We start from the raw sequence: 15,227 nt of genomic DNA, 5'->3' as shown, positions 1-15,227 counted from the left end.
GGACGGTTATGGGACGGGGGAGCCGGGTGGGATGGTCCTGGTGTTACTGAACTGAATTAGCAGGGGGTGGACTCATCTCACTCCTCACCTTCTCGCTCTCGCTGGCCCCGTTAGTAAATTAAGCAGGGTGAGCTGAGGGTGTTGGGGTCCGCGCGTGCTCCCATGCTCCTGCTGTTTCGGGTGCTGTCAGGGTTGTGTTTTCCTTCCAGACATGGGGCTCTGCAGGGGGGGAGCATCGTCCCAACGCTCCCCTTGGGGCAGAAGGGAAGGGAGGTGTCCTGGGAGCTGCCTGTGGTGCAGGGGTGTGGGGACAGCGGGGCTCGGTCCCTCACCGGGGAGCTGGGGGTTCTCCAGCCTGGCGCTGGGACACCCTTCCCTCCCGGCTCCCCATCGCTGGTGCCACACTGATGCCTCTGGGCTCTGTCCCTGCGCTGTTCCCGGGGCTAATAATACCAGGGAGGAGGCGGCGCGCTGCCGGCAGCGCCTCGGTCCCCAGCCCACTCCGCGGAGCGATGCTCTCCCTGCTCACGCCGACCGCGTCCTCCCACTGCTGCCCACTCCAGCGCACTGGCACGTGCCTGGGGCTGCTGCCACCTCTTGCCCGCCAGCTTCCCCAGTGCCCTCCCCTATGCTGTCCCCTCCAGCCCCGGGCCGGCTCAACTCTCCCTGCAGCTTCGCTTGGGGCTGATGCAGATACCTCCATTATTTCTGCTTCTACCCCCGACGGCGCCAGCTCGGTTACCTTCATTTATTTCTGTTCCTAAACGTGGGTGTTTGCGCTGGATTTTCTCATTTGGGGAAAAAAAAAAAATCTCCTTGAAACAGGGTTGTTGGCTGCAAACTGGGTTTTTACCCATTTCTCCCTGACCCCCTTTCCCCCTACCCGTGCTGGTGCCTGTGGGCAGACCCCAACCCTGCTGGGTCCAGCACGAGCTCGCCGCAGGGCTGGCTCTCGAGGGAGGATGCTCCGAGTGGGGTGGGAGCAGCCGAGCTCCGGCTCTGCGATAATTCCCCTTTGAAGTCTGCGATGTCGCTTAATCTCGCTGCTTTGTTGAGGTTTGCTCCATTTTATGTGTCTGCTAATAAATATTGTAGCACGCTAAAAATAACCGTTAAACATGAAGAAAGGAGGAAAGCTGCTCTGGGCCCTGAATTTCCAGTTCAGGTCCCTTCTTGGGAAGCTCAGACTTTCTGCAGCCGGTTCCGCGGTGCCGGGGCTCCACGAGGCTCTCGGGTGTGGTGCTGCCGTCCCAGAGAGGAGCCAGGGCAGGACAGCGCCGGGCGGGAGGGATGCTCCTCTCAGAGCCTTGGTGGCTGCTCTCCTAGTGCACAGCAAGGGTGGAAGCTCCTTGCAGAGGAGCTGGGGACATCCCGAGGGCACTGAGGGAAGAAAGAGGCTGGTTCGGGGCACTGGGGCCATCTCACACCCTCCGTGCTCGGGGATGCTGATGGCGTGGCCGAGCAGCAGCCCTGTGGTCCCCGGCCATGTGCAGTGTCTGCATGGCACGGGTCAGCCTGAGCAGCTGGGTTACCCCGGCCCCGTGTGCCACTTCCATGCCCTGTACAGCACAGGCAAAGCCATGCTGGCACAGCCGTGCTGGCAGAAGCCCCGTAGGTAGCGCAGGAGCCCGTGCCAGCAGCGGAGCCTCCCACTGCCACATCCGTGGCATCTCTGGCCGGGGCTCTGGCATCTGCGCAGCCCCGGGGTGCGGCATCAAGGAACGGCCACCCTGGCAGCCCCTTTGCTGTGCCAGCGTGCAGCACTGCCCTGGCACCGTCCCCGTGTACAGTGCCACTGACCGGCAAACGCACACTGGAAGCGCTGCTGGTGGTTTCGGCGTGGCTGGTGGGTGTGTGTGGTGCAGGGGGGGTCACGTGCCATCCCGGTGATTCGGCAGCAGAGGAGGTGCCCTGGCGGTGTTCAGCCTGCACTGGGTTGCGTGGCAGGGGCTGCGGGGTGCCCTGGGTGACGGGGGCAGCCCCCCCGGCCGCCGGTGCCGTTGGCGCGGGCGCCGTTCGGTGCGAGGGCGGCGGCACACGGCACAGCTCGTCCCACCGCCCACGCGCTGAGTCAGCACCTCTGCGTGGGGGGGTCCCATGAGTGAGGGCGGGGTGGGGGCGTCGCACAGGCACGTGTGTGTCCCTGCGGGCACCCCCCTGCACCGCCGACCCCTCTCCAGAGGATGCCGCGGCATCCCCTGCCCTGCGCTCGGTGGGCACCGCGGTGAAGGCAGCCACCTCTCTGCTCCTCTTCCTCTTCTAGTACATCGAAGCCATCAGCAACAAGCAAGGGGAGCTGGAGAACTACGTCTCTGATGGCTACAAGACGGCTCTCACGGAAGAGAGGAGACGGTTCTGCTTCCTGGTAGAGAAACAGTGCGCGGTAGCGAAGAGTGCCATCACCTACCATGCCAAGGTGAGTTGGCCCCACTGCTCTGCGGCCTTGCTCCCACAGCTGCCAGCCCCGGCTGCCCCGTCACCATGTGGGTGCTCCTGGCACGAGCTGTGGAGCAGGCTGGTGCCCTGGGAGCCACGGCTGGTGCAGCCCCTGCGGCGCAGGGGGAGAGGAGGGGATGTACCAGCGGGTGACCCACCTCCCAGGGCACCTCGTCCATGGGTGGGCAGAGGCAGGGTTGTGCTGCCCTCCCTCTGAAGAGGGGGACACATCTCCCGTGGGTGCTGCTCTGTTTCAAAGCAGCTTCTGGCTGCATGAGATAGACAGAACTGGCCGTGGCTGGCTCGAGTGCCAGCCTGGCAGCAGGTCTTGCCATCTGGCTCGCCCGGGCGGTGCCAGCTCCAGCGTGGCGCGACTTCACCTGCGCAGGAATGCTCATGGGAGGTGGATGGGGCCGAGGTCACCTCTCCTGCGTGTCGTGGTCACCGAGGTCTCAGGTTCCTTGTGCATCAGCTCGTGATTTGCAAAAGCAGAAGAAATGCGAAGCAGCGATGTTCCTGCTCGGAGTCGGAGTGGCACTGCCCACCTGGCAAGGCTCACGCCGACCCTCGCCTTAGCCCCTGGCCAGAGCAGAGATGGGGATTAAACCAAGCCTAAACTGCTGCTCCAACCCCCTCTTGCCTGTTCCCAGGCAGCCCCCTGGGGCCGGCAATGCTGCTGCCAGCCCTGGAGGGGTGACCCCTGCGCTGCCCCGGGGCAGAGCCCATCCGGACGAGGGCTGGCCGTGCCCACGCTGCTCCCACAGCCTCCGGTTCTGGTTGTTCCCCACCGCCACCCCCCATCGCTCACAGCACCCATCTGTCACCGCCACACTTGGCACGGGGGAGCAGGAGGAGGTTGGATTAGTCAGCGCTGTCCTTGCTCTGCGGGCTGGATCGATGCGTGGCATATGCCAACCCCTCCTGTGGTGCAGGAGGGGAAAAAATCCCCCCAGGGATGGGGGGGGTCAGCAGGCACGAGGGTGCCAGCACCCGCAGCATGGTGAAACCAAAACCCTCTTGCAGCAGCAGCACGTGGAGGGTGATTTTGCAAGAGGGACTTTGCAGGTGGCTCATCCAGAGCGTGGTGGGTGCATGTGTGATGTGGGCACCCGGCCCCGCACCAGCCTGGCCGCTGGTGTTGGCTTTGCTGGCTAGAAACCCCCGATGGCTGGGGGTCTGCGTGGTGTGGGGCTGGGGAAGGACCTCAGGGGCGTTTGGGACATCTCCCTCAGTCCCACAGCGGGATGCTCGCTCACACGCATGAGTTTTAGCTGAATTAGGGCAGGTTTAGCTCCATCAGTGTTTTTTTTTCCCCCCCCTTGGCTCGGAGCACGGCCGTGGGTGGCGGCAGGTCCTGCCCACGGCCAGGAGCAGCGGGGTGCAGCTGCGGGGTGCTGGGGCTGGAGGCTGTCAGGGCTGAGCAGCCCTAAGATGAAGCTCATCCCTCGGGACGTGGGCAGCAGCCCCGAGCACGCCTGTGCGCTGCGTGGCCCGTGGCCGAGCCTTCGGCCACAGAATGAGCTGGGGACAAGAATTGCCTTTTCCTTCCCTCCTTTCCATTTTTCATGATATCTTCCTGGCTCAGCTGCCACCAGAGCCTGGAAGCAGTAAGTCCCCATGGTTTATCTATCTCATCCATGCCACTCACAGAGGAGCTGATGGATCTCGTGGCCATGGTCAGGCCAGCTCCGGCTCAGCGCAGCGCTGCCCGGGGAGGGGTGCAGAGCTGGGTGGGTTTTCCCGCACCCCCGTGCCTTCACGCCTCGTTTTTCTCTGTCGCAGGGGAAGGAGATGCTGACGCAGAAGCTGCCGCTGTGGCAGCAGTCCTGCTCGGATCCCAACAAGATCCCGGAGCGCGCCATACAGCTCATGCAGCAGATGGCTGCCAGCAGCAACGGCACAATCCTGCCCAGCCCTCTGTCTACATCCAAATCCAACCTCATCATCTCTGACCCCATCCCTGGTGCCAAACCTCTCCCTGTCCCCCCGGAGCTGGCACCTTTTGTAGGAGTAAGTATCTCCGTGGTGGAAGGTGTCCTGCCCTTCTGAGCAGAGCTGGAGGGACGAGCCCGGGCCGTTGTCACCGTTGTCCTCAGCAAGTTGCCTTTTGGTGGACCATCCTTGATGTGCAGGGGTGGGCAGCTCCATGCACACACCGCCCTGGGGTGCGGGAAGGAGCCTGGCATGGGGTTGGGCAGCCTGTCCCATCCCATCCCATCCCGTCCGGGGTGCTGAGCTCTGGAGGGGCAGGGGCTGCAGGGGCTCCCGGGGGGGCTTTGGGGAACCTGGGCGCTGGACTCGCCTGGCCAAGCTGGTCCCAGTCAGGCTGGTCCCAGAGCTTTGGGGCTGAACTGAGGTACCTGAGTAATCCCAGAAGAAAGTGCTTGGAGTGACCCATGGGATGAAAGACCCCTCAGAAAAAAGGGTCTCCCCCCAGTGCTGGGGCATGAGCTGAGCTGTAGAGCTCAGGAGGGATTGACTGAGGACAAGAGGACACAGCCTCAAGCTTCACCAGGGGAGGGTCAGGTTGGACATTGGGAAGCATTTCTTCTCAGCAAGGGTCATTAGCCATTGGAAGGGGCTGCCCAGGGAGGTGGTGGAGTCACCATCTCTGGAGGGGTTTAAGAAAAGGCTGGACATGGCACTTAGTGCCATGGTCTAGTTGCCATGGTGGTGTCAGGGCAATGGTTGGACTCGGTGAGCCCAGAGGGCTCTTCCAACCTCATTGATTCTGTGATTCTGTGGATGCGAGGCAGCCCAGAGGGGTGAAACACCATAGGGATGACCCCACTGCTCCCCCCGAGCAGCCTGTCTCGGGTGGGGAACTAAACCCAAGAGGCTGAAGCTCGATCTGCCGTGAGCCGCCTTCCCTGGAGCTGCAGTGGGATGCCCTAATGCAGACGTTCCCCATCTTCCCCCCCTCCTCTCCTCTCTCCGTAGCGCATGTCGGCGCAGGAGGCCATGCCGGTGGTGAACGGAGTCTCCTCGGGTGCAGACAGCGACGGGTACAACCACTGGTCTGAGATGAAGCCAGCACAGCCCAAATCTTTATCTCCTCCCCAGCCTCAGAAGCAGCTGAGTGACTCTTACTCCAATACACTCCCAGTTCGCAAAAACGTGCCACCGAAAAACAGCTACGCCTCAGGTGAGGCTCCGTCCTCCCCGTCCCTCGCGCCAGGGGCTCCCGGGGTGCCGTGGCACCGGCGGTGTCTGGGGGGAGTGGTCACAGCCACGGTGAGCGGGGTCATCAGGGATGCTGGTGGTGTGGGGCAGCAACTGGCAGCATCCCTCCGACGTCAAGTGCCGCTCGTGCCTCCAGACCCAGGGTTAGGAAATAAGCGGAGCTGGGTGGGCTTCGGCTGGGTGGGCTTCAGCTGGGTGGGCATTCAGCCCACGGACAGCATTTCCAGGAGGAAGATCTTGAGGAGCCTCACACAGGGAGGCTGCTCCCTTTGCCGCGGCTGGTGGGCGATGCCAAGAGCATCCCATCCTGCCTGGGGTCCTGCTCGTTAGGGGAGGTGTGAGTCATGCTGAAGGTTTTATTGGCACTTGGGGTAAAATAAGCAAGGTTAGGGACCTGTCCTGGCGGGGCTGTCGTGCCAGGCTACGCCTGGGTATGGCCACGGGCTCGAGGACTTGGGGCACTCGTTGGTCTCTGTCTCCCACCAGCTGAAAACAAGACGCTGCCGCGCTCCAGCTCCATGGCCGCAGGGCTCGAGAGGAACGGCAGGACGAGGGTGCAGGCTATTTTCTCTCACGCTGCCGGAGATAACAGCACCCTCCTGAGCTTCAAGGAGGGTGACCTCATCACGCTGCTGGTGCCGGAGGCCAGGGACGGCTGGCATTACGGGGAGAGCGAGAAGACAAAAATGTGAGTGCCGCGGCCGTCCCTGTGACCCGCTGCGCCCCGGGTGCAGCCTCTCCTGGATCCCCCATGGATAAATCCAGGTTTGGCTTCATCCCCTGCCGTTACCTTGCAGGAGGGGCTGGTTTCCTTTCTCCTACACACGGGTCCTAGACAGCGATGGCAGCGAGCGGGTCCATGCGAGGTAGGAGCATGGCGCGGGTGCCATGATGGGTGCGTCCCTGTGCCCTCCCAGGGCAGGCTTATGGGCTTGGCGTGGGAATACTCCATCCCCCCGGACACGATGTGTGTCAGAGTTATAGAATCACAGACTGGGTTGGGTTGGAAGGGACCTTAAAGCCCATCCAGTTCCAACCCCCTGCCACGGGCAGGGACACCTTCCACCAGACCAGGTTGCTCCAAGCCCCATCCAACCTGGCCTTGAACACTGCCAGGGAGGGGGCAGCCACAGCTTCTCTGGGCAACCTGGGCCAGGGTCTCACCACCCTCACAGCAAAGAATTTCTTCCTTATATCTCATCTCAATCTCCCCTCTTTCAGTTTAAAACTGTTCCCCCTCGTCCCATCATTAGGAATAACTCCCAGCACAAGGTGGGTGGTAGCTGGCTTGGGGGGGCTCTGGCCGTGGATGGGCAGCCCGGGGGGTCTCAGCCTGGCATGAGCTGGTGCTGATGCCTCCGCTTTGGGTCCGTCCCCCCCAGCCTGCAGCAAGGGAAGAGCAGCAGCACCGGTAACTTGCTGGACAAAGACGACATCGCCATCCCGCCGCCCGACTACGGCATGGCCTCCCAAGCCTTCCCGGCACCGGGCGGCAACGCCTTCAAGCAGAGGCCGTACAGCGTGGCCGTGCCCGCCTTCTCCCAGGTGAGCCCGCGGCGCTCCGGGGGCTTCTCCTGCTCTGGGGTGGGACACTTTATAAACGGGAGATGCTTGAGCAAAGCCCCGGGGTGTCAGCCCCTGCCGGAGCCCTGCGTGCAGTGGCCCGGGTCTCTGTGGCGTCTCCGTCCCCTCCTGTGGCTCTAAAGCAGAAGGATGAGACGTGTCGAAACGTGTTCTCAGCCCCGGCGTGCGGGAGGGCCGCTCTCCAACCTGTGTTCGTTGTTTGTAGGACTACCTAATGCCCTATGGGTGTGCAATTAAAGACTATGCCAGTGGCCTCTGCCAGCCGCCCTCCGCTCACTACAAGCCTTACGCTAGGTCGACAGCTGTAAGTCCGAACGCACGCAATGTTTCCCTTGGGATTTACGGGCTGGTTTTGCCTGGTGACCCGTGTGCCTTGCCCGGGGCCACGTCCCCTGCTGAGCATCTCTCCCTGGGGAGAAGGGATGGGGATGCAGGGAGGGGAGGACCGGCCGGTTTGGCTCGCCTGGGCGGAGCGGGCAAGGCACGGGGGGCAAATGGCACAAAACAGCACCGTAAACCCCCAAAGGACAACACTTGCCGACTCCATGGGAGCCTCCCACCAGAAACGAGCTGTGCGCAGGCAGCTGGAAGCGTTTTCTCTGACACGTGCTGAGTCAAGCCGGTGACAGTCCCGTGGGGATGCTGGCGTGAGCGTGCGGGGCTGGGGCAGACCCTGGCCAGGGCTCTGGCTTGCCCAAGGCGAGCTCAGGGCTGCTTGAGCAGTGCGTTAGGGAGGACGCACATGAGGATGGGATCAGCTTAACCCAGGAGGCACTGGCATGGTGGGGCTGCCCCTCCAGAACGAGCGTGGTGGGATGAGCCACGTTGGCCTGCCTGGAGGGGAGAGGATGAGGAGGGGGAGAGGAGGCCATGCAGCACCCGACCCTTTGGCAGGATGCTCTAGGGAGGCAGCAGCTCCAGCCGGGCCCTGGCCCTCTGTGCAGGGGACAGGACAGTGGCACAGCCCTGCTTCTGGTTGTCTGCTGGGATTTCCCAGCAGGGTTTGGTGCTGGGTTTGGTGTTTCGTGGTTGGGAGTGGTCCTGGGATGGTGGGAATGTGGGTCTTTGATCCCTGGAGCGTGGCCAGCTCAGAGACCAGCAACTCCCACCGCCTCCTGGAGCAGCCCCGTGTTTGTCACGGAGAGCAGAGCTGCTCCGTGGCCCTATCCCAGGGCAGGTCCTTGCCCAGGGGATGTCCCCAAGCCTGGTCCCCATCTGCTCCTTGGACCAGCGCAGTCCTTCCCTGCTGCAAAGGCTTTTTAGTACCGGCTGAAGGAGAAAATGGTCCAAAACCCTGTGGGTTTCTGGTGGGAGTTAGCACAGACCAACACCTCTTTCCACGGACCATTTCACTGGTGTCTCTCAGACCCGTCCAACCCCTTTGCGAGTGTCTCGCGTCTCGGGAGCGACTGGAGCTCTGCACCGCAGCGGGGCTGGGCAGAGCAGACTGTGGCTTTCCCTTGTCTTGCCAGAATAAAGTCCTGCTCTGAAGAGAGCGGTGCAACTTTACTCTCTGCTGTCTAAATCCCGTTTAAACCATCTCCATATCTCGCTTTCCTCTCCAAATGCATCAGCTCTCGGCCCCGGCAGCCCTGGGTCCCGATGCACTTTGGTCTGTCCGTGTGACCCTCTGGTGGCCCCCGAACAGCCACAGCCCCCGTCCCCCACCCCTCACCGTGCTCCCTCCCCTCCTCTCCGCAGGGTCTCGATGACTACGGGACGAGGTCCGTCAGCAGGTAAGACTGAACCTTCCTGTCGTGTTACCTGAGAGTGAGCTGTTGGTGTTGGCTCTGGGTGAAGCCGTGGGGCCGTGTCCCCGCGGGGGTCCCTGGGGTCGGGCGGTGGAGGATGCGGTGTGGGTCTCGTCTGTGAGCGTGGAGAGACCCAGCGTCTCCCGGGGAGGGCAGGTCCCGGGGCCATCCCCGACCTCACACCCCTTGTGCTGCTCCGGAGAGGGTCCCCTCTCCCCAGCCTCCTCCCTGGGGCTGGTACCCGGTAGCGAGGCGGTGGAGAGCGTGCGCTCTCGGGGTCTTCTCCCACCCGCCAGCTCCCCTGTTCCCTCTGCCTTGGGGCCACCTTGTCTTGCTCTTTGGGGACAAGCCCCGAACCCCCCAGCACGGGCTGCGAGCAGAGCGGTGAGGGGCTGGGGTTGAGCTTGCAGGGGTGCTGCGGGTGCCCGCGGTGCCGTGCTGGGGAGGGGGGCTCCCGGGATGCTGCCCGCGGCACACACCACCCCGGCCCCGCTGGCAGTGTCCTGTGCTTTGTTCCGCAGCGGCAGCGGCAGTTTGGTATCAACGGTGTGAGGACACCTTGGCTAGCGGCCAGCCCTTGCTGCTTGGAAGAGCTTTCTGCTTCTTTCCCCTCTTTTTTTTTTTTTCTCCCCCCTCGTTTCTCTTTCTCGACTTCTTTCGGATTTTAAACTCTTTGTGATCTTCAAGGAAACCATGGTGCTTCTCCACCCCTCCCCGGTGTTCACAGTGCCCTTGTTTCTGAAGCCTTTTCAGAGCAGAAACTGCCAGTGGGGCTGTGCTGGCTCTGAAGCAGCCTGGGGGCAAGTTTACACTCTAGTGGGACCCACTTTTTTTGTACTCCCGTGTGAACGTGAGCGATGCGCTTCCCCTCCCAGGGGGCTGCGCAGGGGCTGCCTCCCACCAGCCTGGACACAACCCCCCCCCAGGGCAGACCAGCTCCGCATGGCCGCTGCTGCCCGCGCTGCCCCCGAGCATCCGCGCTGCCCGGGATGCCGTTCCCGTGGGGGGCAAAGCCCCGCGCCCCCCTCGGCCTCATCCGCTTCCATCCACCGCGGTGGCTTGGGGAGAAGCGGATGGCACGGGGCTGCCGCGCCGGGGAAAGGGCTGCTTCTCACTGGGGTCCCGCCAGCCCCCCTGGAAGGGTTACTCCTGCTTGTTTTATAAATACATATATATATTTTTTTGTAGCAAGGTATTGTTACCTCACGTTAGAGCTGGGGGCTGGCGCGGGGCCATCTGAGGACACTAAACAGGGGTTGAGCGAGGCAGCCCCCCCGCAGCGCCTGGGGGTCTCCCCCCCTGACGCTGGGTCACGCTGGGGGTCCCTGCTCTGGGGGCCCTCCCAGCGCCCGGGGCCGTCTCACCGCAGAGCTGTACACGCTTGTTTTTTTCTGATGTGATTTTTAAATCCTCTGACATTGCCCGTTTACCAGGACACTGCTGGCAATACACACACACGGACCAGTTTTTGTTTTATATTCTCGCCTACGGGCATCTTGTAACAAGACCCTCCTGCAGCGATGTCCTGATTTTGCTAAAGATTTTTAACCCAGGATATTTCGTGCTGAATGCCTGAATGTAGAGGGGGAAAAAACACACACACACACAGAGCCGTGCAGAGACTGTAAAGTGCTGGAAAAACCCTTTTTTTTTAAAAAAAGCCAGAGAGAAATGTGCCCTGTACTGAGTTATTGTTTGAATAAAAGTTTTATTTATTGCATTGAGCTGGGCCTCGGTGTCTCTTTCGGCTGCCGTGCCTGCGTGCTGCCCATCGCACGTTGCCATGCATTATTTTTTTCCATCCCGGGGGGTTCTGCCTGCGCTCGGCCCCCAACAGCTTTAAACAGCTTTGCTGAGCGGGAGCAGCTAAAACTGTTTAAGGGTCCCCCATCCCTGCGTGTCGGGGCGATGCTGCCGCTCGCTGCATGCCAGGAACGCGGCGATGGCCGGGCAGGGGAAGGAAGCCCCCCCTGCTCCCTTCCATCCTGGCCCCCGCCACGCCGGGCCTGTCCTCGCCACAGGTGGCCACCAGCATCCCGCTGCCCGTGCCCTTCCTTCCCCTCCTCGCAGCGAGCCGGCGGGCACCAGTGACTCCATAAACGTGACTTTTCCTCCTTTTTTCTTCTTTTTTTCCCTCCTGCTTCCCCCGCCCGGAGGCTCGCAGCCCCGTTCCTCTCCTTAACCAACACCTTCTGTTCCCGTCAAGGAGTCGGCGCGCGTCCCGGCGTCCTCCAACCTGCCTTCTCTTTCCCTTGCAGCCCCGATGTTGAAGTGGCCAGGTTTTGAGGTGCCCCTGCCCGTAGTTAGTAAGTTGACGGTCTCGGGGTGACGGCCGCGGGGCTGCGCGGGGATGGTGCCACTGCTCTGCTTCCCCCCCCCCCCAACCCCGCTCCCTCGGTCACCGCTTGGCCCCGTCCCGGTGGCGGGAGGTCCCGGGCTCGCTGCAGCTGCACGGCTCCTCGCACCGCTGCCACGCTGCTCCTCCTGCTCCCCCCGCTCCCCGTAACCTCCTCGTTTGGTTGTAGGTCTCCGGTCTCCGCTGTCCCACCGGCGCCTGGTCCCCAGCCCTCTCCCGTGGGGAGCTGAGCCGCACTAATGACAAATCTTTTGAGCAGCTTCTTTTGCTTGTGGACCAACCACCCTGGGGATGTGGCTCGGGAGCCTCCTCGTCCCGACCCCAGCCATGGCTCCCCCAGGAGCTGGGACCCAGCAGAGCCCCTTCCCCGCTTCTCTTTGATCCCTGAGCCGCTTTTCCTGCGGCTGCCGGAGCTGCGGGCTCTGTCCCCATGGCTCTTCTCTGCCCGAATAAAACCAGTTACCTAATAACCCCCGGTGCCTCATCAAAGCCGCCGTGCCTCTCCCTCCAGTCCTGAGAATCTAGTTCGGCATCTTGGGGAGAAAAGTGATCTAAGAACCTGCGTTAATTAGGTGGGAAATTAATTACCCTATTTTTAAGCAAAAGCCATTTATCTTTTGAGGAAAGCAAGAGAGAGGTGAGGGATGGCAGGGGAGAGGGGCTGGGGGAGGCAGTGCGTGCCCTTCCTGGGGGGACGGAGCCCCTTCCTCCTGCCCCACGGGAGGTGGCCGGGGATGTCCCAAAGCTGCTCAGGTCCAGGCAGAGGCAGCAGGTAACCACAGCTGCTCCTAACATGGCTTATCCCCACGGTCATGTTCTTGCTGGCACTGTACCCACACCCCTGTCACGGGGTGGCAGGGCTGTGCCCCCCGGGGACCTGCCGGTGGCTCCGTGGCTGTTGCCTGCGCTGCAGGAAGGAGAGGGTTTGGGCAGGGTTTGGGCAGCTCCTGGGGAGGGCAGGGGCTGTGCGGAGGGGCAGGGGGCTGCTCTGCGGCTCCCTTGGCCACTGATCCCAGTGCAGGCGCCGCGCACGGCAGTAGCCACAGCCGGCACGTGCCAGCGGCACAGCGCTGGGGACGCCCCAGGTAGGTAAGAGCCCGGCTGCCCATGGCTCTGGCTGGGGGACCCTTCCTCTCCCCATGCTCTGCTCCTCCAACATTTGGCTTCTCCAAAGGCTTCCCAGCATGGAGCTGTGAGCTCTGGTCTTGCCCGGGTGTCCCCACGCGTCCCTCGGCAGCTGGGGCGCAGGGAGCTGTAACCCCCAGCTCCTCTGTAGCGGCGCGGTGCAGAGCTGGGTGGTCTTGGGGTGCTCGAGCCCAGCCTGGGGGGCTGGAGCAGCTTCTTCCCCTCCTTGGCAGCCCCAGCTTTAGGCCTGCTGGGAAGCGAGGCAGGAGCCCACCCTGCTTCCAGCAGCCCTCGACAGCACGGAGAGAGGATGGAGGAGCCGGGGGAGCTCTGCCCAGTGCTCTGCAGCTCCAGCTTAAACCCATCCCAAACGCTGCTGATCCTGGGTGGGTGGAGGGGACAGGGCTGGTGGCTCTGGGCTCGCCGACAGCCCTGCTTGGCACAGCCTCTGCAGCGAGCGGAGCCGTCCCAGTTCTGCAGCAAAAGCTTTTTGGGGGTCTCGCCAAGTCCCCGCCGCCGCCGTCCCTCCTGCTGAACTCTGCCTCCCTCTTTCTCTGCAGAAACCCCTTTGCCAACATCCAGCTGAAGCCAACAGTGACCAACGACCGCTCGGCTCCGTTCCTCAGCTGACCCGGGTGCCCACCGTGCCTCGCTGCCTCCTCCTCGCCGCTGCATGTCCGGCTTTCCAGGACTTCATTTTTAGGCAGAGTTTATTTAATCCTGCTGCTTTCAAAGCCAAAGGCTAAAGCTAGTGCCCTAGTTCTCTCTTCTCTAGACCCAGCTTGTTCCTCTCGGTGGCAGAGGGTTAAACCGCTGCCACGCAGCCTGTCCTTTGCCTGCGCGACGGCAGCGTGTCCCGGAGCTGGGTTTGCTTTAGGCTTCGCAGCAGCTCGCTGTGGTTGGGAGAACGGCCTCGGATGGATGGTCCCCTCTGCTCCCCCCTGCCTGGCCGGGAGGGACCGCTGCGACAGGAGGCTAGCTGGGACCCCCCGTGCAAGCCAAGGGGGTGGTGGGAGCCGTAGGCAGCCCCCAGGCTCCTGTGGGACCCCGTCTGCCCACCCTGGTGGGATGCCAGCGGCAGGGACCAGCACTGCAGCCACCACGGGGACAGGGACGGGTCCTGTCCCAAAGCTCCCGCAGCGCCAGGTCGCTGTGTATAGTAGGGTGTTACGGTACTGCTGTAAAATATAACCTAGAAAAAAAACACAACTACTTTGGAGGGGAGGGTTTAAGCGTGCCTTGGGGCGCGCGGGGCTGCGGGGTGCCCGGTGGTTGGGGGTTGCTCCCCTCAGACATGGTCTCCCATCCAAACTCTTGCTTGGCTGTTTGCTCTCCACGCAGGACGGGCTCATCCCAGGCGGGTGGCTCGTGGCTACCGTGCCCCCTGCCATGGCTGCGCCCGAGGGCTGGGGTCTCTGGGCGACATGCGGCTTCTTCCTCTCCTGGGGCCGGAGCAGATGGGTGGGGGGGTCAGACAGGGCAAGGGGGCGAGGGGAAGGGCTCCTCTAGGGGGGTGGGAGAGGGCTGGGGACTCGCAGCCCGGGGTGAGGGCAGGCCTGGCATCCCCTTGGCCACTGGACTGGCATTGTGCTCTTCCAGCCCCATGCCGGGGGCTGCTGCCCCCTCCCCGGGACCCCCGGGCAGCCACCCCGAGCTCCAGCCAGCCCCTGGGGCTCTGCCACACCTCCTGGCTTGGTGGCACCTGCAAGATGTAACCTGAAATAATTTTTTATGAGAAAAAAAAGTAATTTATGAGCAATAAAATCCGCCCCCACCTCTCCCACCCCTGGTGTTTTCCTTGGCCGGACGCCCCGCAGCATCGCTGCCCTCCAGCCCCGGGCCGGGCAATGACCTGGGCAGCAAACGGCGTCAGATATTTTAAAAACTTTATTATTGGCCTGATGATATTTGACACACACATGCTGGGAGCTGTATGGAAATCAGCACTGATAAAAAATACAGCAGTTATGACCCGTATCGATAAAATAGACAATGTACTAACAGCCTTGCTGGTAAAAACCCTGCCCCAGCCCCAGCTCCCCCCTGCTGCCCTCCCGAGGCAGGGCCTGCGGTGCCATAGACCAAACCTGGGCTGCTGGGGTGGGGGGCGAGGGTGGGGGGGGTCTGGAGCAGCAGCCCACCGCCCTGGGTGTACCCACCGCCCTGGGTGCGACAGGAGCTGGGGGTGGTGCCTGGGGAGGGCACCCAGCAATCCCCCCCCAATGGTGAGCAAAGCCCCCCACAATGCAGGGGTGGGGGGGTGGGTGCTGCGGGAAGGGCACCCCAGGCACACACACCCCCCTGCCAGTGCATCCCACTCCTGCACCCCACCACCACAGACACCCCATGCCCCCTGTGCCACCGGCTGGCACAGTGTGATGGGCACCCCCCCAGCTGTGAAGCATTCAGCAAAGGGCTTCCCAGAGCAGCGCTGGGGCTGGGGGGGGTTGTGGGGGGGTACGGGGCAGGTTGGGGCTTAAATAAACCACTTAAATAAAGCAGGAGCTGCCGTCAGTGACTGGCTGCCACTGGAGAAGCGACCAGCAGCAGGGGGGGTACGGGGCAGGCACAGCCGCCCCCGGTTTTGGGGTTGAAGCTGGGGACTCGCTACCTTGGGACCCTGGTGTCCCCTGGGAGGGGGGGCACAGCCCCCTCACCCCCTACAACAGCCTCCTGAGCACCAACGGGGGCTCAGCTGGGGACGGGGCTGGGCATGAGGGTGGGAGAAGGCAGGGGAGGGGGGATTAAATTAACGCCTGCGCCTGGCACCAGGCTGTGCCAGGGCTGTGCCA

At 62.9% G+C, this 15,227-nt stretch overlaps 1 protein-coding gene across 6 annotated transcripts in view; it reads left to right on the top strand.

The window, feature by feature from the left end:
* The window catches only part of BAIAP2 (BAR/IMD domain containing adaptor protein 2), a 40,226-nt gene extending 26,351 nt beyond the window's left edge, over positions 1–13,875 (top strand). Inside the window, exons 7-17 of one of the 6 annotated variants that reach the window (XM_068413036.1) lie at positions 2,264–2,416; positions 4,219–4,446; positions 5,377–5,581; positions 6,106–6,307; positions 6,417–6,485; positions 7,002–7,164; positions 7,409–7,507; positions 8,905–8,939; position 8,973; positions 11,164–11,260; positions 12,996–13,875. In XM_068413036.1, coding sequence (XP_068269137.1) covers positions 2,264–2,416; positions 4,219–4,446; positions 5,377–5,581; positions 6,106–6,307; positions 6,417–6,485; positions 7,002–7,164; positions 7,409–7,507; positions 8,905–8,939; position 8,973; positions 11,164–11,260; positions 12,996–13,021 — 1,278 coding nt within the window. In that variant the 3' untranslated portion in view covers positions 13,022–13,875. Of the gene's footprint in view, positions 1–2,263; positions 2,417–4,218; positions 4,447–5,376; positions 5,582–6,105; positions 6,308–6,416; positions 6,486–7,001; positions 7,165–7,408; positions 7,508–8,904; positions 8,940–8,972; positions 8,974–9,475; positions 9,584–11,163; positions 11,261–12,995 lie in introns of those variants that run through there. The other 5 variants (XM_068413033.1, XM_068413034.1, XM_068413031.1 and 2 more) reach the window with 5 other exon arrangements.
* Positions 13,876–15,227: the final 1,352 nt, after the last annotated feature.

Source organism: Nyctibius grandis, chromosome 15 (genome assembly GCF_013368605.1).
Source record: "Nyctibius grandis isolate bNycGra1 chromosome 15, bNycGra1.pri, whole genome shotgun sequence".
In the NCBI taxonomy this organism is placed as follows: domain Eukaryota; kingdom Metazoa; phylum Chordata; class Aves; order Nyctibiiformes; family Nyctibiidae; genus Nyctibius; species Nyctibius grandis.
Note: the sequence above shows the minus strand (reverse complement) of the source record. Positions and strands in the feature narration are given on the sequence as shown.